The 27,082-nt window shown below is 44.8% G+C and overlaps 1 protein-coding gene across 3 annotated transcripts in view; it reads left to right on the forward strand.

Annotated features, from left to right (window-relative positions):
• Positions 1-27,082, forward strand: part of PRKCA (protein kinase C alpha) — a 395,118-nt gene that overhangs the window by 288,947 nt on the left and 79,089 nt on the right. For all 3 annotated transcript variants that reach the window (XM_049114584.1, XM_025436489.2, XM_049114585.1), the window contains 3 exons: positions 18,978-19,134; positions 20,406-20,540; positions 20,799-20,895. In XM_049114584.1, the coding sequence (XP_048970541.1) occupies positions 18,978-19,134; positions 20,406-20,540; positions 20,799-20,895 (389 nt within the window). The remainder of the gene's footprint in view (positions 1-18,977; positions 19,135-20,405; positions 20,541-20,798; positions 20,896-27,082) is intronic.

The raw sequence follows: 27,082 nt of genomic DNA on the forward strand, positions 1-27,082 counted from the left end.
TTGGTGCCAATTGAATGGGTCGCTCGTGTGAGGGTTGGTTCAGAACCTGCCCTCCATGATTTGCAGAGTGCATGTGCCCTGAGAGGGAGCATTGCTTGGTTTGGGACTGAGTGTAGGAATGACACGGGGTAGAGAGGTCTCTGGTGAGCCAAGTACCCCCTGTGACTCCGTAAAGTTGGTCCAGGGGGCTGTAACCACTTTTCTGTGCCAGGTTTCTCAAAGCATGATGCTGTTCAGCATGCAGATTACTGCTCCCACTCCAGACATCCTGAATCCAATTCTCCCAACAGTGGAACCAGCAAATATGTCATTAATGAGTTTCTCCAAGGTGATTCTTGTACACAGTAACATTTGAGAACTGCAGCTCTGGGGATTACAAGTTCTAGTCTTGTAGTAGGTTAGATTTACTTAGGTCTAAAACAGAACATTGTCTATATATTTGGTATGGGGTTGTGGGTAAGTAATTAAAACCAGAGCACCCCATTACCCAAAATAGATGTAAGTGGAAATGCGGTAGCATCTCAAGGCAGGGGAGGGGATGCAGCTCATTCTGTTCCTCCATTTTGAGAGCCCCAAGATCCATTCTTGTTACGATTCAGAGGCAGCCAAGCCCATAGAGACCAGATCCAGTGCGATCCTCTCAGAGCAGTGCATCAAGACACCAGTTTATTAATTTATAGGGAGAAATAAAGCCATCCATGTGTCTGCAGGCTTGATCAGAGCAGCCTCTATAGTCCAGTTAAGACACCCATGAAGACAAATCATAATGAACCCATTTTATTGTTTCCCATGTGAAAACACTGTCCTGTAGACCACAAATAGCAGAAATCCACTGGGGTAATGCCTTCTTTCCCTGTAAATAGACCTTAGGGGACTGAGAACACTGCCAAGTGAACATAGAATTATAATGGCATTAGATAAATGTTTAAAGTCATCAGGCTAAGATTTCATATTCATCTCAAGGTAGAGGCCACTGTGCTTTTGTGGCCAAAAGCATGTGGAGTTAAACACCCAGACACTCCTTCCTCCCTGGACCAGATTGCCAGACACTCCTGATGTCCACCTTGGGGCCTCTGCTCCGGCTCTTTTAGTTAAATTTAGTCCTACTGGACACAGGCTGCTCTTACAGGTCTAGGAACCCACGGTCTCCTTGAGTGAATTTGGCCAAGCCCTGCTGTGATCTAATGTTAATGGAGCCTGGAATTTGTTCATTCTCAGAAAAGACTCCCACTTCCCTCATTGTGGCTCCACATTTTAACAAGGCCCCTTATCTTAATTCTTTGCAGAAATGCCTTCCTCAAATCTGACTCCCTATCTTTCAGATGATTCATACAAAGTAACTCCAAGTAGCAGAGGAGTGATGTGTATCTCAGAGCAAGTTCTTAGTTTCTGATCTGTGGATATACCCCCAGCCCCACGCCAGCTCCAGGGAGTCAGGGAGACCTCCAAAATTATATGCAGAATCTTGTATCTACCTTCTGAGAGGGAGGGAAGCCACAGTCATCATCTTCTCCAACACATCCTATGAACCTCCAATTTTAGGAATTCTAGGATGAAGCACAGTGTGCAGGACCTTTCACTACCTATCCAGTATCCAGCCTAGGGGATATAGAACTTCGGACATAGGTGATACTATGAAAACAAAGCCATAAATATATGCTGTGAAAAATCAGTTTGCATGCAGCTTATGTTCAAAGTGGAAGAAATCTTAGAGATTTCCTAGGCCAACAAGCCCCATTGCTTTCCAGACAGATTATGCGCTCCACTAGAGATTGCCCAGGAAGGTGAGTGGTGGGCCGAGCAGGCTGGAAACGGGCTCTGCTCTCCTCTCTGTGTTCCCCTCTGGACTCCACTGCCCTTCAGGTCCTGTCTAGAGTGTCTGAAGGTTTAGTTACATCAGAGCTGGAGGTGAAACGGCCAACAAGATGATGGAGAATTGAGTTACACAGACCCGGCCTTGGCCTGTAAAGGGCAGACCCCAGTGGTGTGAGCACATTGAAAAGCTTCCCACAGGGTGACAAGGTGACAGCAGGGAAGCAGGAGTAGAGAGTTTGCCAGGAGAAATGGTGGTGAGTAGCTTAGATTTAAACTGAGAGATGCCAAGAAGAATTTACTCCTCTTTCCATTAACCCGGCTCTCCAGGAACAGTGGAGTTCCTAGATCCGTGTAAGGAATCAGTAGATTTCCGCATTGAATTAAGGTACCCAGCTGAAATGTTAGGAAGACCTAGGAAAAGACAGAAACCCACAGCTGAGACTGACAACCATTTCAACCTTAGAAAAGTTTCTACTGACTATTAACCTAATGGGTTTGCATGAAAAACAACAACATATCCGTGGTCTGGCCGTACTTGGTGCGTGATACACAGCAAAGCCCTGTGCACCTGTAGGAAAGCAGGAAGATTCTTTATGTCTCCCCCTTTGCTCAGAAAAAACAGGGTCTTTTTTTCAGAAGCCAAAAAACCTGGGAGGCAGCCCTTTGATTTCAGGGAGCCAAAATCCTATTCTCTCTTATCATCCCACACAGTGCACCTTCCAAAAGAAGAAAGGATTGGCCATAGGAAAGGACTGATCTTGGCAGATCATGTCCTTGGGCTCATGAGCCTCAGGTGTGAAGCATAGTGGATACATGTGGAAATATGAAGAATCTCAATGTCAGTGGGATTTTAAGTTTAAATGGATGGCATTGACTCAGTGTGCATGTGATTGTCGTGCACTGTGAAAGGGATGTGACTTCACCTGGACCCAGCACAGACCCGCTAATACTGGGGTAGGAGCCAGGTACATCCATTTGAGTGCCAGGCTGGTTCTGAGGGAAGAGAGCTCACCAGTATCCAAGTAGACAGTGGACAGAGCCAATGGGGAATCTAAACATAGCATCTGTTGGCAAACACAAAGTCTGGATATAGCTTTCCTCATATATCTCTCTGAATATAGCTTTACTCATTGAAAACGAGTAAAGAAAGAAAATGTACACATAATACGTAACCCATTTAAAATATATATTCAGGGGGCACCTGGCCTGGTTCAGTCAGGAGAGCATGCAACTCTTGATCTCAGGATCGTGAGTTTGAGCTTCACGTTGGGTACGGAAATGACCTAAAAATAGGAGTGCCAGGATGGCTCAGTCAGTTAAGCATCTGCCTTTGGCTCAGGTCATGATCTGAGGGTCCTGGGATTGAGCCCCACATCAGACTCCCTGCTCAGTAGGGAATCTGCATCTCCTCTCCCTCCCCCACTTGTGCTTGCATGTGCAAGCTCTCCCTTTCTCAAATAAATAAAATCTTTTTAAAAAAAGTTTTTAAATATATGTTGAGGAATAAAGGAAAAAGAGTATCATGGAGGACATATTTAAAGGTAAATTGCTAAGGGATCAAGGACTACAAAACGTTTGAGAAAGCTTTGTATAAACTTCTGTAGAACATAAGAATACAACGTCTCCAAAAAATGAGAACAGGAAGCCATTTGAGCAAGCAGGTTGAGACGCAAGGAAGATGAGACTTTTTTTTTTTTTTTTTTTTTAATGGCAGGGATATATACAAAGGTAGACCAGATGAAGGGAGGTGGGCAAGTAAGAAATGCCTGCAAACTTAAATTGTTGTAACGTGATTAAAATCATCATGGAACAGTAAAGAGCAGATGGGGCATTGTAGAAAATCAAATTAGTGCTGTGAAAGAATCCTGAGGAGCTCTTTCAGAGTGCAAGCAAAAGGAGAAAATGAATGAGGGATAGCATAATAAAATGGAAGACTGAGAACAGGAGATGACTGGAGAATCATAGTGTTGTCCCAAGAAGGAAAGAAGAAAACTTGAAACAGGAAGCGATAATTCCATACAATAGGAACAAATTTATGGAGCATTCATACTAAAGAGAATGAACCCTATCCCAGCATAATTAAAGGAAGAAAGTGTACAGCTAGGAACATTTTGGAACGTTCTTTTTTTTTTTTTTTTTTCAGGTTTTTATTTATATTCCAGTTAGTGAACATAAGTGTAATATTAGTTTCAGGTGTAGAAATTAGTGATTCATCCATTCTAGAACATTCTTTTTTTTGGTTTTCACTCTAGACGTTCTTAATCACAAAGCAAACAAATACCCTTCCTTCAGGATATATAGGTTACATATAAGAAAACAATAACCAAGTTGGCACTAGACTTCCCTTTGTATACAGGACAAAATTTGAGGAGGAAAGGAAGCATCACTTATAGAGCTTGGAGAAACAAAGCTTGTTGTCCTAAAATTTCTCACCCAGACAAACTGCCATTCACATGGCTCATTCTCAGATATGTAAGAGCTCAGAACATATATCCCCCCACCTGCCTTTTTTGAAAGTCATTTAAAGGCAAGCTAAAGAGAACTGCAAGATGAAGTAAAATTAAAAGTTCAGAAATGGGGTCATCCTAATACATGGGGACAAGTAGTAAGCATTAGAATCTGTGAGCATCAAATGTAAAAAATAATTATTGACAATTGTCCATCATACACTACAATTCTTGGAAAAGATGAATGCAGACAAAACACAGTATAGCAAAAGACTGAAAACAAATAACAAGAGATGCCTGGGCAGCTCAGTGGTTTAGCACCTACCTCCGGCCCAGGGTGTGATCCTGGAGTCCCAGGATCGAGTCCCGCATTAGGCTCCCTGCATGGAGCCTGCTTCTCCCTCTGCCTATGTCTCTGTCTCTCTCTCTGCCTCTCTCTCTCTGTATGTCTCATGACTAAATAAATCTTTAAAAAACAAACAAAAAAAAAATTAAAATGGCAAGCAAGCAGGTGGTGACAACAGAAGTGAAGCCACACATCACAGGCAGCAGTTCAGTGTGGAGGTTAAGAATATACTGGAATCTGGGGGAGCCTGGCTGGCTCAGTCAGTGGAGAGTGTAACTGAATCTTAGAGTCATGAGTTCAAGCCCCGCAGTGGACGTGGAACCTACTTAAAAAAATAAATACTGGAATCTGGCTGCCTGTGTTCTGCCCCCCCCCTCCCCCAGCTGCTCAACATTGTGGTGGGTACCCCTCCATCCCTCCAAATCTCAGTTTCCCCATCTATAAACTGGGAATACCACGTTGGGTTATTATGGAAGCGAGTTAATGTGTTCAAAATTCTGAGCATTTCATCAGGCACATAGTTGTGTTTACAAATATTGGGGATCAAGTAATAGCTATAAACTGCCCATAGCTTTTGGATTGGGTTTTTTAGAAAAACAAAATTCAGCTATATTAACAGGATTTATATTTTGTAGAAAGAAAAAAAAATCTTTTAGTACCCTTCCAGGCTCTTGGCTGGGGCTCTATTAACAAAAGACAGATTAATAAGAAAAACACACATTTATTTTATGTAAATTTTATACGACACAGGAGCCTTTGTAAGGAAATACCCAAAGGAACAGTTAAACCTGAGTGTTCTGTTGTTTACCAGGTTTGATGAAAAGTGCACAGTCGTAAGAAAATAAGACAGAAGGATATGAGCTGAGTAAAGTAACCTAGGGGCTGGTGGGGAATTTAGTAAGGGCTGTTCATTGGGGTCCTCCTTGAGGTCGCTCCATCTTCTGAGATAAGGATGCTTCTTTCCTCTGGGTGTAGGGAAGTCACTTCTTATAGGAGAGTCGCATGACCTGCCACACAGGAGGTTCAGAGAGTACCTTCTTCACCTGCCATTTCTTAGATTGCTTTAGCTTAAAATATTCAATATGCCAAGGTGTCATATTTTGGGGTGGCATGTCCTGAACCACATCAACCTGAAGCAAAACGATTCATAAACCAAAGAATAAGGAACAAACAGGCAGAGCTTTATTAGATAAACGGCAAAAAGCAGCTGAAGTGGAATTGCCCTGAGTCATAAAACTGTGCACCTGGATGGAAAGGCTGCCTCTTACATGAGGGAAATTTACAACAATTTAAAGCATAGTTTTGTTGAAAGAATTAACAAGGTTGAATATGGTGAAGTAGATGGCGTAGTATAAACCAACAGAAGCCATGTCATGATCCAGCAGTGGAAGAAGATGGGCCTGCTTCCACGAATGTCACTGGGAAAGTTGTGTAAACATTTGGAAGAAACAAATCAATTAGATCTTGCTCACACTGCACACCAAAATAAACTTCAAATGAATTTTACAGTTACACGTAAAAAATAATAAAAGAAACATAAGCGAATGTTTTATTTTTTTAAATATTTATTTATTTATTTTATGATAGAGAGAGAGGCAGAGACACAGGAGGAGGGAGAAGCAGGCTCCATGCCGGGAGCCCGACGTGGGACTTGATCCCGGGACTCCAGGATCGTGCCCTGGGCCAAAGGCAGGCGCTAAACCGCTGAGCCACCCAGGGATCCCCATAAGCAAATGTTTAGTTATTGTCAGGGTAAGGATTTTCTAAACATAATAGAAATGGAAGAAATAAAAAAGGAAATGTTTGACAGATTTAACTGTTTAAAAGTTAAGCCTGTGTGTTTCAAGCAGCATTGTGAATGACATCTAAATGCAGTGCAGTTTGCAGCAAATACGACAAGGGCTGTTATCATTCGTTGACATCTAAGGAGTTCTTCTGACCCAGTAAGAAAATTCTTTGGCACCCTGTAGGAAACTTGAAGAAGGAGCTAAGTCAAAGAAAAAGAAATACCAATGACCAAAATAACTGTACGGGAAAACAAGAAGTTCAATCTGAAAAACAATCAAGGAAGCTAGAATTACAATGTTATTTTTTACTCTTTTCAATCACACCCTTGGCAAGACTTCCATAGTACTTTTGGGGGGAGTAATTTGGCAATATATGTCAACAGTCGCGAATGATTTTGCATGCTGTGATTCACTTCTAAAAATGTGTCCAAAGGAAAAAAAAAATCAGAAATGCAAACGAATATTTGTGCACAAAGGTGATCAGTTGCTATATTATTTACAGAAATTCTCCCTTTACAGAAGAATTTTAAACTACACAGGCAGCCCCAAACAGGGGATTGGCTAAAGAAATGGTATTGTAAAGTGGGATGTTAGGCCTTTAAAATGTTTTCGAAGCTTGCTTTGTTATATTATAAAGGCAGGATCTAAAACTGGGTTCAAAGATGTGAATTCTATACAAATAAATATTTCAGTAGAGCTCCATGCAGAGCAAAGGGCCTGGCAGTAAATATACCAATATGCCAACAGTGGCTCTCTCCTACAGCAGACGTATGGGTGATTTAAATTTTCCTCCTTATACTTTCATGTATTTAAACTTTTTGTAGGATGAGTATATCCATTACTCTCATGAGGGAAAAAAGTTAATTCTTAAAATCTGCCTGTGTTTCAGTCTCCCATTACCTGGAAAATATTATTTTTCTCACAACTATGTCCCATTTCCTTTCAGAACATCAAGGTTCATATTTATGATCTTTTTCCAAGGACCAAATGTTGCTTCCTCATCTCAGACCATAATCCTTTAAATTCTCTTTCATAAGTTTTATTCCAATGGCACTTTGATTGAAGAGTTGCTGACGCATGTGTATGAATGGCCATTGGATTTATGGGGGCAGAAATTATATCCTTATCAAAGCCACACAGTGAGTTCAGCAATGAAACAGAACATTAAATAAATAGGCCCTAAAATGTGAGATGACTTATGTCCCCAAATCCAGATTTATGTATGGGTTCTATGTGGTAGGACAGGGATGCTGAGCAGGTGTATTTTTAGCATATCTCATTCTTTTTGTCTTTGTCAGTGAAGGAACAAATATTACAAAACGTATGGGCCCTCTCTCCTTAACATGGAAGAGATCAAATTCGAGATTCTGTGGGACTCGACATGGGGTATCAGGAGACTGGACACAGCAAAATTAGTACCAATGGACCAAACTGAGCAGCTCCAAGACTCCATTTTGTTCACAGAATCGCAGTCCATTGTTTCTCAGATGTTTGCTGTTGTGGATGACACCTTCTCATTTTATTTCTGAAATCTTGAGAAGTTCTACATGGTCATTTTTTTCCCCGAGAGTAAATGGCCCTTTCTGAGATGTTTTCCCAGAAAGAGCTATGTCTTTCGCCCTTTAATCTTTGGGGGGCTCAGTGATGCTTTCTTGAGAGCATCTAACATTCTTTTTTTAAAAAACTACGTGACTCCTTTGGGCCTGCTAGGTTTTTCCTTGTCTGAGAGTCCCTCCAAATGGACACTTTTTGTACTGCAACCAAAGAATTAGTGTAAGCATTCCTGTACGCTTTAGCTTTTCAGCCAAATAACAAGAATCTGTTGGGCCCTTGTGGGTTTTGCCTTGCCCTGTGCTGACCCGGGGGGACCCTGTAGGATGTGATGCAGCCCCTGCCCCCAAGCTGCTATTGGTCTGTAGAGATGAAGTTTGGCGGCCTGGGCTGGTTGTAGAGTGGAAGGGCCAAGAAGATGTCTTGTGCCAAGATAGGAGCCAGTAGCACCGGAGGAGGTGGAGGTGTGTACTCCAGATGACCCAGGGACGGGGCAGCATGAACCCCAGAAGCACAGGACAGGGTGGCATGGAGACTCCTATGCTTACCAAAGAGTTACTAAATAGGTACCAGGTGATGTCCTAGGCAGTGGAGGGTTAAAATAACTGGTAGCGAAGACACTGGCCTCACTGGTATGGAATGAGTCTCTTGGGTTATGTAAGTACTAGAAGTGATAAGGTAGGTGCAGTTAGTTAACAATTGGAACCGATACTACCTCCTGAGTCCTGCCACCAAGCATAAGGTGAACATGGACCAGAGTACACAGCATCTCTCAAATTTGGGTAGAAATATTAAATGATAGAGAACACAGACTATTATTGGCCTCATTTTCTGTGTTGGGAGCCTCAAAAATACAATGTTACTCATGCAGTGATTGAAAATGTCTCAGTTCCATTTTGTTTGTAGAAGAATGGGACATTTTATTTCTTCTAGCTCAACATTCTGTTGAACCAGTCTGATGAGCGGTGACATGAGGCTGCCACCCATTGATCAGCTCTCACCTATCCTATCAAGTCTTCATTGTTGACTGAATGAAGTTACCTCCTTCTGCCAGATTGAGCTCGATGGCTAGTGGGTGCCAATGAATCCACACCCATATTCATGCTACTAGAGAAATATACTACAGTGCCTATGGCCTTGGAGAGACCCCCTGACCCACACCTCCCATCCAAGAGTAGTTCCCAGCCAGTTTTCACTCCCTGTTGCCAGGACCTTTCCCAGTTTCCAGACCTCTTCCATCCCCAGCTGAAGCAGGGATGCACCAAGAGAAAGTTCTGGAAGTGTGTGGAGACAGGAAGATCCCTCAATCCTTGAAGGACAGGGCTCTTCAGGCATGCAGCAGAAGTCCTCAACTCAGGCCCATGGGTGTCCTAAGTTTATCATAAAAACTGGGATAGTGCAGGAAGGGGTTTATAGCTTCAAGAGAATAAAAAATCTTTAGCCCAAGTGTTAGAATGGACCCGTCGCTCAGCTAAAACCCTTGCACAGCAGGAAAGTGACTTGGGAGCTGTTCCTCTCTGAGGCTGCCTAGGGCCCTTGCTCTGTGGTAATCTCCTTTGCCAGTTCTGGTCCTTAACAGGGATCCGTGCTGGCTTGCCCACTGTCACCTGGGACACGCCACACCTGTGCCAGGGCATGCCTGTCTGCATGGTTTGAGAGGCTCCAGCTCAGATCCCCGAAGCCCAGAACCTTGCCTATTGCTAGACAGCTTGGCCACCCCCGAAACATCTCGTGGGAAGGGCGTTCGGTAAATCCTGTTCCGGAAGCAATCTGTCACCCTACCAGTTTCCCATCAACATTTGCCAAGCCGTTCTGGCTTCTGGTGCAGAACTGACTTGTAGCAACGTGAAGAAGCTGGCAGCTTCTGAGACACGGTTCTCTCCCTTGTAACATCGTCAGAAGAGGCCCCAAGTAAAGGCAAAAACAAACCTCGAGAACACGATGTTCTTCCTAGTAATGTGACCAAGAAAGTGCAATCTAGAGGAAACTTGACAACTTGGTGATGGGGAACGTTATTCTGAGCTAGTGGGGTGAGGGTTCCCCCCGCCCTTTCTATCTGATTCAGCCTGTCCAGCACTTGAGATGCTCCTGAACTGAGCACCTACACCGTTGTCAGGAGCGTAACTCTCATCAGGACAAGCCATTAGCTACAGCTAGATTAAGAAGCAGAGGGGCTGCTCCCATATTCCTCTAAAATTCCGATTTCCCAGCAGCTGTCGCATAACTAAAGAATGGACCCACTTATGCCTTATCATGCTCACTATTTGTACTCAGTCCCTGGGTGGAGCCAAGGTGTGGAACAGGCTGGAGGGGCATGAACAAGGTGGGGTTGGCCATTTGCAGCCAGTCCTGGTCAGATCCAATGCTCCAGGGAGGAGGCTGTGAATCAAGTTTGTCCAGGAGGGCAGACTACTACGCTAACAAAGCCTCATGCGCCTGGAGGCAAAGAAGGTGAGCCATCAGTACTCCTAAGAGGTGTTGGCTTCCAGAGGTTCCCTTGAGACCAAGGATAACTAGTTCCCGGTGGGAGACATACTGTCTCCTCCACTCCAGCCCAGGACCCCTCCCAAGTTTTAGGACAAAATCAGAGTTAAAGAGACTCAGACTGAAGCAGAAGGAACCAGAAGGAAGCAGAGTCTTAACCAGGAAGTAGAGGCTCCTTTCCCACATCCCTTTCTCCCCAGGGTGGTGTGGAAGTGGGGAGGTGGTATATCCGTTCTGTATCAGGGGTCAGTAAGCTATGGCTTGACGTCCAGGTGTGGCCCTCAGCGTGTGTTTTCTAAACGAAGTTTTATTAGAACACCTTATGTTAATTTGTTTATGTATAGTCTCTGACTCCTTTTGCTCTATACCAGCAGGCCTGGGTAGTGGTGATGGAGGCTTCCTGGCCTGCAGAACCTAGAGGATATGATCCATTCCTTTATAGAAGTTTGTCCCCCATTCTATGCTGACAGTGGTACCTGAATGCAGAGGCCACCTTGGGAGGACTCAGTGGAGGACAACGCTCAGGCCCCAGAGTCAGGATTCTTTTGCACTTTTTTTTTTTTTTTTTTTTAAGATTTATTCATTTATTTGAGAGAAAGAGTGCAGTGGGGAGGGGCAGAGGGAAAGGGAGAGAGACTTTTAAGCGGACTCTGCACTGAATATGGAGCCCAATGTAAGACTTAATCCCAGGACCCCCGAGATCATGACCTGAGCCAAATCCAAGAATTGAACATCTAACTGACAGCACCACCTAGATGCCCTTCCTTTGTTTGCACTCTTGACTCAATCATTTACTAAATGTTCGGCCTTGAGCAAGTTACTTTAAAACACCAGTGCCTCAGTTTCCTCATCGGGAAAATGGGCATCTGAGTCATTATTTCACAGAGGTATTGTGAAGCTTAAGTGAGCAGGTGTAGTAAGGCACATGGAAATGTGTCAATAAATCCACCTATTCTTTTTATTGAGATATAATTCACACACAATAAAATTCACCATTTTATTTTTTTTTTAAGATTTAATTTATTCATTCATGAGAGAGGCAGAGACACAGGCAGAGGAAGAGGCAGGCTCCTTGTGGGGGGGCCCGATGCGGGACTCGATCCCAGGATCCCGGGATCATGACCTGAGCCGAAAGCAGATGCTCAATCACTGAGCCACGAAGGTGCCCCAGAATTCACCCTTTTAAAGTATACAATTTAGTGGTTTTCAGCATTTTCACAAGTTTGTCCTCACTAAATTGCAGATCATTTTCATCACCCCAGAAGGAAGCTCCTAAATGGTACCTATGCTGAGCTGAATGGTGACTGTACAAAGTACCCGGTCCTAATCTCTGTAATCTATACATGTGAGCTTATTTTTTTAAAAGGGTCTTTGTTGATGGGATGAAGTGAAGAATCTTGAGTTAGGGAAATTATTCTGAATTAATGCATTCCAGGCAGCCCCGGTGGCGCAGTGGTTTGGCGCCGCCTGCAGCCCAGGGCGTTATCCTGGAGACCCTGGATCGAGTCCCACGTCGGGCTGTCTGCGTGGAGCCTGCTTCTCTCTCTGCCTCTCTCTCTCTCTGTGTGTGTCTCTGTGAATAAATAAATAAAATCTTTTAAAAATTATATGAATTAATGCATTCCTGCATGTCATTAGAGAATCTCTGGCATTAAACGTCTATTTACATATGATCATATCTTTATAAGAAGTAATGGGTCTTTTTTTGAAGTTTTTATTTATTTATTTGACAGAAAGCATAAGCAGGAGGAGCTGCAGGCAGAGCGAGAAGCAGGCTCCTTGCTGAGCAGGGAGCCTGACCTGGGGCTCTATCCCAGGACCCCGGGATCATGACCTGAGCTGAAGGCTAGTGCTGAACCGACTGAGCAACCCAGGCACCCCAGACCTATGGGTCTTAAGATTCTTTGAAGGACAATGCTTTGACCATCTAATAATATATCAAAATTCTTTGGGTTTGCTTAAAAATACCATTCATGGATTTGGGAAGCTTCCATCACTCTGCCTGCTTGATGTTAAATGACACCAGGTTCTTTGGACCAACCACAGACACTACACCTCCGCTTGTTTTTTGCTCTTGCCTGTCCCCCCAACATTTTTGCACTCCCATTTCTTTCGCTGTTGGTAACTTCAGACAAAGAAGAGTTTGTATGGTCTTGTTTTTCTGTAGTGTCAGATAATGTAATTTTTGCCTTTGTGTGATGTGGGGTAGGATTATTAGAATTTTGTTCACTCTTGTTTTTGCTGTCGAGCAAGAGGGGAGGGGGAGGGGGAGGGTCACTAGGTCAGCACACACTGAACAATCCCGACTTTTGCAGCAAGGCTTTGTTTTGGGCTTTCGACCTTGTTGGCTTTGTAAGCAGAAGCCATGAACAAGGATGCTTGCAGAGAGAGGGGTAAAGACACTAAAAATAGAGAATTCTTTTGTAAAGCAAAACACGTCATTTGAAGGGCCACGTTGTCCTTGAATTTAGAGGCACTTGACTTTTCTGTGCCTCACTGAACAATGTTCCCATACAGATCTGAACTCGGATGGGCAGGGGTTACTATGGGTCAGTGCAGACAAGTCCAGTCTACAGGTAGAGGGGCTCTAGCTGTGTTCCCCAACGATGCCTTTAGTGTGTGTCATGTGTGAATCTTCCAAAGCCTCCATGAGCTCTGTGCCTAGCCAGAGTGCCCTGAGGCAGCCTCAGACTGAGGCTGAAAATCCACAGGGAGGCAGGGAGAGAGTAAGAAAAATATGGTGGATGGCTGCATTGGCCCTGGTCTGGCTTTTATGTTAGGTGGTGAGTTCAGGTGTTTATTATTATACTTCATAATTTATGCTACCTATATTCTCTGGGTCAAGAGACCATCTGGACCATTCTCTGAATGGATCAAGGATTGCCTTGATTTTTTTTTTAATCCCAAGCTATTTTAGAACCACTAGGATCTGAGTATTGAACTCTAACCTAACCCCGAGGTCTGGAAATTCCAGTACTATATGAACCCTCCCTTTAATATACCAGATTTCTTTACTCTGAGGAAACAGCCCTGCCCCTTGGGCCAGACAGGAGGGCTGGCTGATGATGGTAAAGTGGCAGACACATGTGAACATGATCATTAGTAATGGCGGCAAATGCTTCTGTAACACTCCATCCATTCTAGGTTTTCTTCTAAATGCTTTACAGATATTAATGCACTTCATCTTCACCATGACACTGTGAGGCAGGCACTGTTACTGTTCCTGTCTTACAGATGTGAACAGACTGACAAGTGGGCTAACTCGTCTGAAGTCCTACAGCTAAAAAGTGGTAAAGCAATGATTTGAACCCAGCTGTCCACACTCTTAGCCACTATATATTTTACTGGCCCCTTGAGAAGAAGTCAGCCACTATCTGCAAGTGTAGTGAGCCTGACTGTCGTTGTATGTCCTCAGATGGGCATTTGACAGTCACCTAACTGCCAGTCTTTGTGGGGTTGGCTGGCCTCTCCCTGAGAAAGCATGGTGGTCACCTCTACTTTTCCCTCTCAAACAGACCTTTGAGAAAATCCCTGGCTTCATTCCTAAGTGTTGGCTGTGCCATCTACCAGATGCTTTTGCTGCAGATTCCCAGTCTGGGTAAGGCCGCCTCCAAGCTCTAGATGAGCCAGCTCATATGCCTGAACACTTACTCAAAACTCCCATGTCCTGGGCTTGCCTCGCCACTTCTATCAGGTATCCCTGAGGCACCGTGGAGGTGTTTTTCAATCTTCATAATCTTATTTGAATGGATTTTATCCAGGAGGGATACCTTACATAATCAGGAAATTATATAACCTTTCAACCCAGGATGGCTTTCCTTAACGCTTGACTGCCGATCCTTTCCAAAGCCACACTTCAAGCCAAAAGATGATAATACAACTCATGTTCTACATTTCTATTAAAGTCCTGGAATTATAGAACAGACTTTGATTCTAAAAGGGCCAATACCACAGCACAGACATACTTCTTGAGCAGATGTGTCCTCCTCACGGAAGCTGCAGAACTGCTGTGACATGCCGGGAGCAAGAGCTCCTCCCGCGTGCGTTCCAGGGGGCTCAGGGCCTGTGTGGATTAGTGCCACAGCAGTGGAGTGGGTCAGGGGATGTGCTGCTTCTCTGCCGCCACCTTTAGAGACCGTCGACCTCTCAGAACTTGAGCTGGCATGATAGAGCTTTGCCCCGAAGAGTCCCATCAAGAGGTTACACAGCAGATTTGTTCCAATCTGAAGTCTGAGGGTCAGAACAGGGTGGCTGTCACAGAAGATGAGAGACAAGAAATAAGCCACGGGACCTGTGCCGGGTCTGTTCTTGGCCCCACTGTGAAATGCTCACCTTCCTCTGTGCCTCATAATTGGCACAGGGCTTCTCACATGTGGGGCAGGACCCGACAGGCTAGGACTTCTGCTCATGCTCCACAGGATTCCTGAAGGCACTGATCTGACATTAGAAAGCATTCAATCACATGGTGAGAAAGTTACTCCCTTTCCAGCTTTCCTTCATTCTTGGTAGTACGGTGTAGAGGGGAACTCCATTTGGGGCTGGAATGTCCTAAGCATTCACCCTGGTTTAATTTCCCCTTTGTAACTAAGAGTAGGCCTCAGGCATTGTATTTATTTTTATGGTTCCTTTCTCCTCATAGCAGACAGCCTTGGTTTTCCATTTACTGGAGTAACACATTTCCTTTTTAAGTGTTGAGTGTTAAGGGGCCCCTGGGTGGTGCAGTCGGTTGTGCATCAGACTCTTGGCTTTGGCTCAGGTCGCGATCTCAGGGTCGTGGGATGGAGCCCAGGGCTCCGTGCCCAGCAGAGTCTGCTTGAGATTCTCTCTCCTTCCCTCACCTCCCTCCTCAAATAAATTTTTAAAAAACCATTTAAGGGCCGAGTGTTAAAAAGTGAGTGGATTTTTTTTTTTTTTTGACGTAATATACTGAGTCCTCAAGAGATGCCAGTGATGTGGGCCGAGGGACCACCCTGTAAGAACATCAGCCAGGTGCCTGGGATGGTGTCATGCAATACTCACCTGAGAGGCTTCAAAGTTGCTAATGCCACTTCGGGCCTCAGTCAGGACCAATTAAATTGGGACTCTAGGGGTGGGGCCCAGACATCAGTATTTGACTGTTGCCCATGTGCAGCTGAGCTGGAGAACCACTGCCCTGGGGTGCCCACCCACCATCAGCACCCGTGCAGGGGCACCATCCTCACTGCCCTCTGACCCTACAACTTGATCATATTCTCTTCTTTCTGTTTCCTGCCTCTCGCCCTTCTCATCTACCACCCCGCTTGTTTTGCTCTTCTTTTCTCATCCCTAACTTCCCTGCACCTGCTCCTGTTAGCGACCCTGTCCAGCACTGCTTCCCAGGTTAAGACCTTGCCAGCACCACGCGGTTGCAACCACCTTAGAAAATCTCCACGTCATACTCTTCTTCATCCGCCTGCCAACTCATAAGCTGCCAGTCCAGTTTCTGAACATCTAAGCCTTTAGGGGTGTGCTCTCTGCCAGCAACTTGTATTAACAACAATGATAATAATCATTATTGGGCTCTTACTGTGTGCATACCACTGTTCTAAGCACTTCACACGTATGAACTTACAGACTCCTCCCAGGGAGGTACCGTTTTGCAGATGCAGAAACTGAGGCACCGGGAGGTTACAGATCTTGCCCAGCGCTATACCCGCCCCTCTCCCCAGAGTGGCAGAGCCAGAATTCAAGCGCAGGCAGCCTGGCCCCAGAGCCCACAGTCTGAGCCAGTGGGAGCCCCCAAGTCCATTGCTCCAGGTCCTTACTCAGGTGCCCCGGCATGTGATGAATCAGCCACACACCGGGCAGGCTCTTCTCCACTGCAATGGGAAATTGAAATTTGGACCCACTGTCTATTTCAATGATGTTTGGAATTGGTAACTCTTTTTATTTTCCACTTCAATCATAGTATCTCAGTAGGAAGCCCACAGCTTTCAATCCCATCAAGACCGTAACTCATCACCATTCAGAAGAGATCAGCCTTAAACGATGCTGTATGTGCTGGCTGTCAGGACCAGAAATTGAAGATGAAAACGCCAGCACCATAATCGTTCTGTAACTGGCAATACCCTTGGCAGCCTCTGTGGTTCCTCATTAGTTTATCTGGGCTGTAGCCTCCGTGTTAGACATTCCAGGGCTTTAGCCGCCTTTTAAAAAGGATCTGATTCTCATTCCAGTGATTAATTGGAGAGAGACCTTTGGCCCCTTCCCGTTCCTTGCGGGAGAGCTCTATTTTTATGACAACTATTTCATTTACTTCCCCCCAACAATGCTGTTTCACTGGGAATGAGCCCCTCTTCATTTTTTGTGAGTAAAGAAATAGAGGCTCAAGAACTTATGTTTCCTGTGCTTGGGAATACATGGGAGGGGAGGGGTTGGTGGGGACAGGATTTGAAAGCAGGTGTACTGAGCTGCAAAGCCCATGCATGCTTGCTTATGTTGTACCCACTCCCAGTTGGATGAGGTTAGATATTAGGGGGGAAATCCTTGGAAAGCATAAGTGAATATAAGGAACATAGGATAGGCCTGGCTTCTCTGTGGCTAGTAGATATGAGCCAGCCCACCATCCCCCCACCCCACACTCAGACCATTTGGATACGGTCCTAACTGTCACCTGCCTGTGCTCACGCTTCTAGGCAAAAAGGATGTGAGGCTGTTTGCCAGCAAGTGTGCGCACTCAATGTGTCCCAAGACTGGGAACAGGCAGTGCTGGTCTGTGACTTCTCATAGGGCAAGGCCCTGGGGCCAGTATCTTCAGCATCCTTCTAACCCCTCTCTGCCCACTGCCAAACTCCAACATCTTCTTGTAAAATTATTCTAAGGACTTAACAGTCACCCTAAACTAATGATCGGTATGATAGGCTAGAACAATGTTTCCACAACTCTTCTCTGCATCAGAATCAAAAGGCTTGGTAAACACAGATCACTGCACCTGCTCCTAGATTTCTTTTTTTTTTTTTTTAAGATTTTATTTATTCATGAGAGACACAGAGAGAGAGAAAAAGAGGCAGAGACACAGGCAGAAGGAGAAGCAGGCTCCATGCAGGGAGCTTGACGTGGGACTTGATCCGGGGTCTCCAGGATCAGGCCCTGGGCCGAAGGCGGCGCTAAATCACTGAGCCACCCGGGCTGCCCTGCTCCTAGAGTTCTGACTCAGTTAGTGATGCCAGGGCTGCTGGTCCAGGGGCTATGCTGGGAGAACCAATTACATGTGTACTCACGGTGTCAGCTAATTAGGGACCCTGATGATGGGAAGTTTCAGCCATGTTGGGGAAGATGTCATCAGAAGATGGTGAGGAAGACATTTGGGGTAGGCAGGCTCAGGCTTTTGTCCTTCTCATCATCGTGGTAGATAATGACCTATCTCATTTACATGCAGTAGCTTTACCTGTTCCCACAGAGGTAATAAGCCCTTGCTCTCTGCATCTCTGAGCATGCCTCCCTCTGTGGATGAGGTGACCTTTCCTCCTCATTATTTTGGATTCCCATATGAATGCATCTCAATCTAGGATGTACATTGGAATTATCTGGGAGTCTTGTTAAAGTGAGAATTCTGAGTTTGTAATTTTGGGGTGGGGCCTGTGATTGCACACATCTGATGAGCACACAATGTCCCAGGTGCTACTGGTCTATGGACATGTGCACATTGCATAGCAAGGGATAGCACACCTGGGGAGAATATTCTGTATTACAGCTATATGCATCAGTGGCTCTTGCGCCTGCTGGATAGTAGAATCACCTGGGGAGCTTTTAAGACCATGGGCTACACCCCTCAGAGATTCTAATTTAGCTGTGAGCATTGGAAATTTATCTATTTATCTGGGAGAGAAAACAAGCAGGGGAAGGAACAGAAAGAGGGACAGTCACAAGCAGACTTCCCACCGAGTGTGGAGCCTGATGTGGAGCTTGACCTCATGATCCTGAGTTCATGACTTGAGCAGAAACCGAGAGTCAGACACTTAACTGATTGTGCCACCGAGGTGCCCAGTGAGCACTGGGATTTTTAAGCCCCAGAGATTCCAATGTACAGCCAGATTGAAAGTCACTGGCCTTTACAAAGAAAAAAGGTGAATCCTTTTAGGAGCTCAAATAATTCAATGGCTTGGACTAGGTTGGCTGGTTGCCTGGAACCGGGCATGACCAGTTCTGGAAAAGGGCTGCAGACAGCACCTGGGGATCTTGCTTAAATACAGCTTCTATCTCAACAGCTTTGGAGAGAGACCCAGGCTTCCAAATTTCTAATATGAGGTGCCCAGGTGTCACTACTGCTGCTGGTCCAGGCTGGTGCTGCATCTCAAGGCTTGACCACAGGGCCCGCGTGATGCCCATTATCTCTGGCAGCAGTGACAGCAGGCAGCTTTCCTCATATTGAAGATCAGAGACATTTTAGTCATCACCTCCTCTTCCTTTAAACACCATCTTGACAGATATCTCTGTCATTCAACTCGGTCTCGACATGGGACACTGAGCAAGACAGGTCAGTTCTCTTTTTATAACATTTGATCTTTTTTTTTCCTTTTCCCTGCACAGTACGAGATGCAAAGAATCTGATTCCTATGGATCCAAATGGGCTTTCAGATCCTTATGTGAAGCTGAAACTAATTCCTGATCCCAAGAATGAAAGCAAACAGAAAACCAAAACCATCCGCTCTACACTGAATCCCCAGTGGAATGAGTCTTTTACATTGTAAGTTTTGTCTTCTCTTCCCAGTTGAATTCCCTCCCTACACATCACAGAACTGCCCACCTCACTGTGAGAGGTGATGAGGTGGACCTGTTATAAATGTCTTTAAATGTTGCTTCATTCCTAAGGCTTTCTCAGGCCACGGCTAAGTGGTAGCTGCCGTCACCTGTTATACCAGATGGTAGCCAAGAGTTACATAATGCAGGTCCCGCAGATTATCATCAATACCTACCATGTACAGAAAGATTCATTTATGTTAAAGATGATGTAAAAGTATATAAAGCATGTCCCACTTCTTTTTTTTTAAGATTTTATTTATTTATTATGAGAGGCAGAGAGAGAGAGAAAGAGGCAGAGACACAGGCAGAGGGAGAAGCAGGCTCCATGCAGGGAGCCCGATGTGGGACTCCATCCCAGGACCCCAGGATCACACACTGGGCTGAAGGCAGATGCTTAACCACTGAGCCACCCAGGGAACCCCACGTGTCCCACTTCTTAATGGACTTGAGTCCTATTGAGGCTTTGGAAGAAGGTAAGGTAATAAATTAAATAATAATTTTTAAAACAAGGAATACAGGAGTCATGTGCTGTTGCCACTGAAATGGGTACATCATCCTCACCTTTTAGCAGGGAAGGCTTCCTAGAGGAGGTGACATTTTAAACAAGGCTTAAAGGAGTGCCAGGATTTCAGAGGCAGAGACAGTAGAAGAGAAAGAAGGAAGGACACAGTGAGAAGAAGGAGTGGCATAACATCATCAGGGACAAGGAAGCACTTCTGCAACCGAGCACAACCAAGTGGTCATCCGTGTGGACTAGAACAGCACATCCGCTCCACAGGGAGTGGTTTACCTATGGATGACCAGAAAGGTAGCTCTTTTATATAGAACAGAGGTGAGCAAGTTCTGTAAAGGGACAGTCAGTAAATACTTCAGGCTTTATACAGTCTGTGTTGCAAGCACACAGCTCTGCTGACCTAGAGCCAAAGCATTCATAGACAGTACGTATGCAAATGGCCATGGCTGTGTTCCAGTAAAACTTTATTTACAAAAAACAGAGGGCCAGATTTGGCCTCTGGGACCTTGTTTGCTCTCTGCCAGTCTAGGGCTTTGGCTGCTGGGGGCTGGTACTCTGTTGGCAGTAGGGAGGGAAGTACATTGAATATACTACTAGTTTTTTAATCTCAGACTCCTCTATCATGAGCATGTGGTAGCCCCCAAGAAACTGTGGTCTAGATAACCTTGTGTTTGTGTCCGTCTGTGTGTGCTCTTTTGTAGCAAATTAAAACCTTCAGATAAAGACCGCCGGCTGTCCGTAGAGATCTGGGACTGGGATCGAACAACAAGGAATGATTTCATGGGCTCCCTTTCCTTCGGAGTCTCAGAGCTGATGAAGATGCCAGCCAGTGGATGGTAAGGACACCGCAGATTGAATATGCAATTTGTCAATCAAAGGTTAATAGTCTCAGAAACATTAGTGCCCCAGGAGATTCAGAAAACAAATGGCTTCAGTCTGCAGTGACGATTGAGCATGAGGTTACCTGGCTGAAGTCTCCCCACAGGACACATTTTAGAAACAGCCAGGCTAGGGGTTGGAGGAGGGAAGTTGCTGACTCTGTCATACCAACACAGCGTTCGTAACCCTTCTTCTGTCCCGTGTCTCCCACAAAGGTACAAGCTGCTTAACCAAGAGGAAGGTGAGTACTACAATGTACCCATCCCAGAAGGGGACGAAGAAGGAAACGTGGAGCTCAGACAGAAATTCGAGGTGAGGATATTAAGGAAATTACTGGAGCCGCCTTTCCTTTGGTGAGCTTGACCTCAGGAAGGGCCTGGGTTTTGCGGTCACACCTGCTAGGCGACCTAAAGCAATTGAAGTGTGAAGCTTTTCCTTTATTTGAAAATAGAAGTGCTGCATGATCAGCTTCCTTTGCAAGCTGGGTTAGCGTTCTAGGCCTGCGATGGTTGTGAGAACAGAAACGCGACCTATCCCCGGAATCAGCGTCATTGATTTGTGCATAAGAAATTGCTTGGCACATCAGTGGGGGGGACAGGCAAGGTTCCAAGTGCGGTGTTCTCATTAGAAAGAAGGACTGTGCTCCTCCAAATGGCAGGAGGACGTGCTGGCATTAACTCGGGAGGTGGTTTGGGTGTAATTAAGCTCTCAGGCCGGCGTCTTCACTTTTGCTCCCCAGCTTTAGAAAAGGCCAGCTCTTTGTCTCCTTCCTCCCGAGTGTCTGTGTTTGCCTTGGGTCCCAGATTCATCTGTCTTCTTCCTCCCTCCTCCTCTGTCCCCCTTGTCCTCCTCACTTCCTTCTTCTTCTTTCTATCCATACTGCTCTTCACTTACCAGACATCTCGGCTTTTAACGCACATTCTCTTCTCGGAGTATCTGCCTTACATTCCAGGTCACAGCTTTTTTTTTTTTTTTTTTTTTTTTTTCTATTTCTCTAATCACCTGCATTTTGGCTGTTTGAGGGAGTCGCACAGTAGGCGTAACCGTCTATGTAACCGGCTCATTTCTTTTTGAATATTTCTGTACCTCAGGCTAATTAGGATTTTCAGAATTCCCATCCCCTAAAGAAACATGTGCGCACACACATAGACACACACGTGTGCTCAGAGATACTGAACTGTGGCTGAAATGTCGACACTAATGAGATGCTGTTGGTTTTGTTTCCTCCCTCTCTAGTTTCCTTCTCTGAAATAAAGGTTTGTCCCAAAGAAACCTATAGATCATATGGAGGTAGAATGAATTCTTAAGGATGTAAGACAGAAAAATGTTCAGAGTGCTTTCTTCAGGCTGATACTTGGTTAAAGTGGATGTTGATGGCAAATACTTAAGGTCAGGGCTGTGAGCCTGGATGCCCTCGGGAGCATAAATGAGTCACAAAGAATATCAGTAAATGGCAACAAACAGCAGGGCTCAGGATTGGTGACAGCAGGGTGGGGGCTGGATTAAGCTGGTGAACACAAGCCCTGTCTAAAGGGGGTAGCCTGGGCTACTCAGCATCTGCTGATCCTTGCCATGCACAGAGGAGGGTCCTATGCCACCTGATGTTCTGGTTCTTCAAGAGAAGCCAAAAATCCAGATTTTTTTATATGACATCTTCTGACTTATTTTAATATTGGCAACTAATTAAAAGTCAAAGCTTGGTGTACGCCAAACACATCTATTGCTATAGACACAGGTAAAATTCAGTTGGAAGTAACCGTCTTGCAATTTCTACTCCTAAAAAATATAGAAGAAAAAGAAATTTATAAGTAAAGTGAAGTTCTTTCCAAAGGGGCCTGGTAATAGAGGCATTCAAGTGCAAAACTGTGTTAAGGCTTGGGATAGCTGCAAGTATCTATGCCAGACAAAGCTGTTTATTTATTTATTTTTATTTTTTTCCTTCACTTCCTCCTTTAGCTACTCCTACCTCCGCCTCATAGCTCAGAACAGGAGCCCCGTCCCCAACATCACACCACCTCTGTGAAGGATGAATCTTTCCAGAGAGTTTTGGGACCCCAAGTACCAGCACTCCTCAGATGCCCCAGGCAGGAGAGATTGCTGAGAAACTAGACGGAGCCTTGCTGAATTTCATGCCATAGTTTTAGGTCGTTAGCAACCAACAGGTCAGGAACTGCTGGTATAGAACACAGTTGAGGGAGGAGGAACAGTATTGGGACATCTTGATGGTGTCACTCTTGGAAATGTCTGAGACTTAGCTTTGCTGACAGAGAAATATTGACCCACTTTTCATGCTTCATTTCCATGGCTTCCTGATGAGTAACCTTCCTGTTTTTCTGGGCAGTGAGTCTAGATTTTTATAAAGGTCAGAGTTCCAAACTCAAAAAAATGGGAGGGGGGGGGGCTAGGTCAGAGGGTTTGAGGCCAGAATTGCATTTCTCTCTAGAGGCTCGTTAGAGGCCATGTGTGTCATGCTGGTTACTCTTCTCCCTCCTGGCAATGTACTTTACACTGGAGCTCTGCTAGCCCCCAAGGGCAAGTGCAGCAGAGACACTGAGCCTCTGCTGTCTAGCTTACTGACTTCTGTGCTCAGAGCACCTGCACGAACTACATTTGGGCTTTTTCTTTAAACATGTTTCAGCCCCTTAGATCTTGCTGGAATTGCATTAGCTCATTTACTTAGAGTTGCAGGAGACCAGACAGAAAGCCGCTAGATTACAGTAGTGTCAAGGAGATGCTGAGAATTTTTCCACAGCTGTTGTGTTGCATTTTAAATGGAATATTCAGATCTGATTTCAAGCAGGAGTTATCACGTAGCTGTGTGCTGTTGAGGTCCGTAAACGTGAAACTTGTAATATTTTCCTGCTTATAAGGAAGCAGCGTGCCTGAGTAGAAAGGCTGTGTCCACATTTGAGCAGTTCAGAGTCACAGCCAGCCTCCCCAGACAGGGTGCCACCAGGCACCAGGGTGCAGTTTGGAGAACTTTCTCTAATACCCACCCCATTCTTCCCTCTCCATTCCTGGCCATGGTATGACTGCTTCCCAGTGTCCGTAGACTCACCCCTCTGTCCACATCTCTCCATGTACTTGCCATCCTGACTTGCCTTTCCATCATCCAAGTCCTCTTCTCCTCCCCACAGTCTTTAAGAGATACTTTCCCACCCTCTGGTAACAGTATGATTCAGCTGAAATTTTTAACTTAAAGTTCCATGGTGAATCATGACTGGGCATCACTCAGTGGTGTTGTCCACAGGGTTATTGTTCTTTCCGTGCCCAGCTCTGTTATCTAATAACTAAGTGTGGTTTTCAAGTCCTCTTCCAGGAATCAAAAGTCGCTCAATCTGATAGAATAAAAATCCAAACAAACGAGGCTTCAGAGCCCTGTCACCGTGTTAGCATTTATCTGATAACATGGGGAAAAATTTCAAATTTATTGTTGATTCCAGAATTCAGGCAAACAGAATGATCAGTGAGTAAAAGCTCTTAGGAGACAAGGAAATCCCAGGATGGTTGGAAATGACCTGATTCCGTAATGCACTGTGCCCCTAGAGCAGTTTATCTGTGTAAAAGACAAACCAGAACCTTGACCTCACTGTCACAGACAGTCCATCCCTGGGCCTTTACCCTGTTCCCTATTTGTCTTCAAATAAAGTCTACATACTTCCTGATTCACAAACATAAGTTATGTATTTGTTGATTTGTTCAATAATAAGGCTCCAGTGATGAATAAAGCAAACATTTCCTCCTGTCTGTGGAGCTTACATCTATACCTTTGGGCCTTTGAGCTTCAGATCTTTTTGGAAACGAGGCAGGAAGCTTCTTGAGAAATAAGCTTATCCTAACCCTCCATGCTGGTCAGTGATTTCCCCAGGACCTCCCCTCACAACTGATAAGATCTAGGACTTGTGTTCCTCCTGCTACTGAGCACCCCCTCCCTGCGTTGAGGCTCGTGGCCAGGGCTGGAGAGAGGGCCTTCCTTTGCCTCGAAGTGCCCAGAGGATGGTGGTTTAGTCCTTGCTCAGCAAACTTTCTATAAAGGGTCACATAGTAGATAGTTTAGGCTCTGTAGGCCTCAGAGTCTCTGTCCCAGCCACTCACCTCAAAAGCAGCCACAAACAACAGATAGATAACAGTTGTGTGCTAATAAAACATTATTTATAGAAACAGGTGACAGACCAGATTTGGCCCATGAGGCTAGTTTAATCCCAGGTTGAGCCCACAAATTCTTACATGGAATCAAATCCTGGCCCTGCCATGTATTAACCACATGACTTCCCTGTGCGTGTCCTTCACTGTAAAAGGGAATAATAATAGCATTGACTTAATGGTATTGTTTTAAAGATTAGATTAGGTTGTCGTTAGAAATTTCCAAAAGCAGACTTTCATACTAGTGTTTTATCATCATCCTCAATATGTTTCATTGTAGAAACTGGGTTACAGAGGGGACTTTTCTTAAACTTCTAGAGCTTCCAGAAGAAAAAAAAAAATTTTTTTCTTTTTTTTTTTTTTTTTTAATGTTGAAATCGTGTTCTAAATGACGGGTGTGTTCTGTGTCCTTGGTCCAGCCACATGATGAAATAGATACTGATGAAACTTGATCACCATTTATAACATGTTTTTATGGGAAAAGTAGATCTTCGTTTACATTTAGATGGATTTCTAGAATGTGTGTGGGAATTGGGAACTTTGTAACTGGCAGTGGGTCAGGTAATCTCTGGATGAAGCAGGGTTACAGGGGAGTTGTCAGGGGAGCAAAAGGAGTCTCACCCTGAGGAGCCAGTCTGCACTGACATTTCTCAGCACTGTAGTTTGGTATAAGGTCCTGAGCAAAGACTCAAAAGTGAGCACAACTGAAAGATGTGTGATGTGAACCACACCGAGAACGAACCCAAGTATAGTCATAAGCATAGCAGCAGTTAATGGTTCATCCGGTTAACAACAGAAATGGCACAGTTGGTTTATTAGTGATTGTGTTCACGTGAAAAGTCTAGCATTTCTGTTGGTGTCCTGTTGTTCTTTTGATCTTTTACCAAATCTGGGATTTGAATAATTCACATCTTGAGCTATGCCTAGGGAGTTTCTTCCAGTTTGAAGAAAAGTATCTTCTGACCACATCTTTTCCTCATTTCAAACATTTCCAGAGGATCTTATTCGTCTGTCTGCATGGTTATTAGTGAGGCTGAGCATTTTTGTGTTTCATCAGTATAGTCGATTCTTCCCCTGAGCCATTGGGCCCACATCTACCTTTCTTCCCAGCCAAGACCTTCTTCTCTGATCCTCCCCATAGAGAAATGGAGCAGGAGGGCTGATGACCCGAGCCCTGGATGAGACCCTGGACCTGCCTCCCTCAGGCCCACAGCACCACGAAAACCACTTTCCACCTCTGCACATTTCCTACGTCCATATTTAACAAATAAAACCCGAATTCTCTCATTTTGCTCCAGTACCACAGTCCCTACCTCTAATTTGTATTTTGATGACTTTTAGCTACAAATGGACTTAATATGAACTCATTTCTCCCAGTGGGGTTGCTTGTCTTCTCTATATGTTGTTTACAGTTATTGGAGATGCTGCCATAAAAGAGCCAAGCAGCTCTTCTTAAAAGGGGGCAACACCATTCTCTTCTGCCCAGTTGGTGAGGCTTTTTGTTATTTTCATCATTTGCTTTGGGTAATTAAAGTAGAACAAAATGAGAAGCTAAAAGCACCTGAGTCTTTTTTTTCTACTTGCCATCCACTGCTGCTGTACTCTAGGGTAAGTTAAAATTGAACATTAAAAAAAAAGTTAAAAAGCAAAACAGACGTATTTGTAGCAGAATTAAGATCGCCAAGAGGCAGTGTGCTTTGGGCTTTGTCTGCAGTGGAATATTTCTGTTGTCAGAAAATAATGGAAAGCAATGTCCCATTAGAGAGCTGGCAAATGATACATCATAAATAACTCTCTGTGGAGTGTCAGGATTCAAGAGAACAAGATGGATGCATTTCAGTTGCAGTATTGCTCGAAACAAGTGTGAGCTCTCTACAGAGACCTACTTGCAGAGTTCTCTGAAGAGAGAAACTTACGATCAGGTGTGAAGGATGGCAGCTGCTCTGGGGGCGAGGTCTTGACCCACCCACCCATCCTGCCCCTTCCGCGAGAGGTATGGTGCTGGCGAGGACAAAGATGAAACCAGCAGTGGGCACAGGGAGTGACCCCTAAGCTTCAAGCTTTTAGCTACAAATGGCCTGTGCTGAGCACTCAGACCACTTGGGTTTGAGAGGTGGCCCTGTGTCACTGTATGAGCCCCAGTCCAGGAGCCCTTCTGCTGGGGTTTGGATCCTGGCTTGTCCACATCCTCACTGTGTGAACTTGGACACATTACTCCATGTGTTCAGCATGGTATTCTAGAAAGAGGATACAATTGGAAATAGTCATGGTTTCACATCCTGGCTGTACCATTTACTAGCAGTAGTGACCTTGAACAAGATGCTTAAATTCTCTGATCTTTCATTTGTTTTGTGTG

Source organism: Canis lupus, chromosome 9, assembly GCF_003254725.2.
Source record: "Canis lupus dingo isolate Sandy chromosome 9, ASM325472v2, whole genome shotgun sequence".
Taxonomy (NCBI): Eukaryota; Metazoa; Chordata; class Mammalia; order Carnivora; family Canidae; genus Canis; species Canis lupus.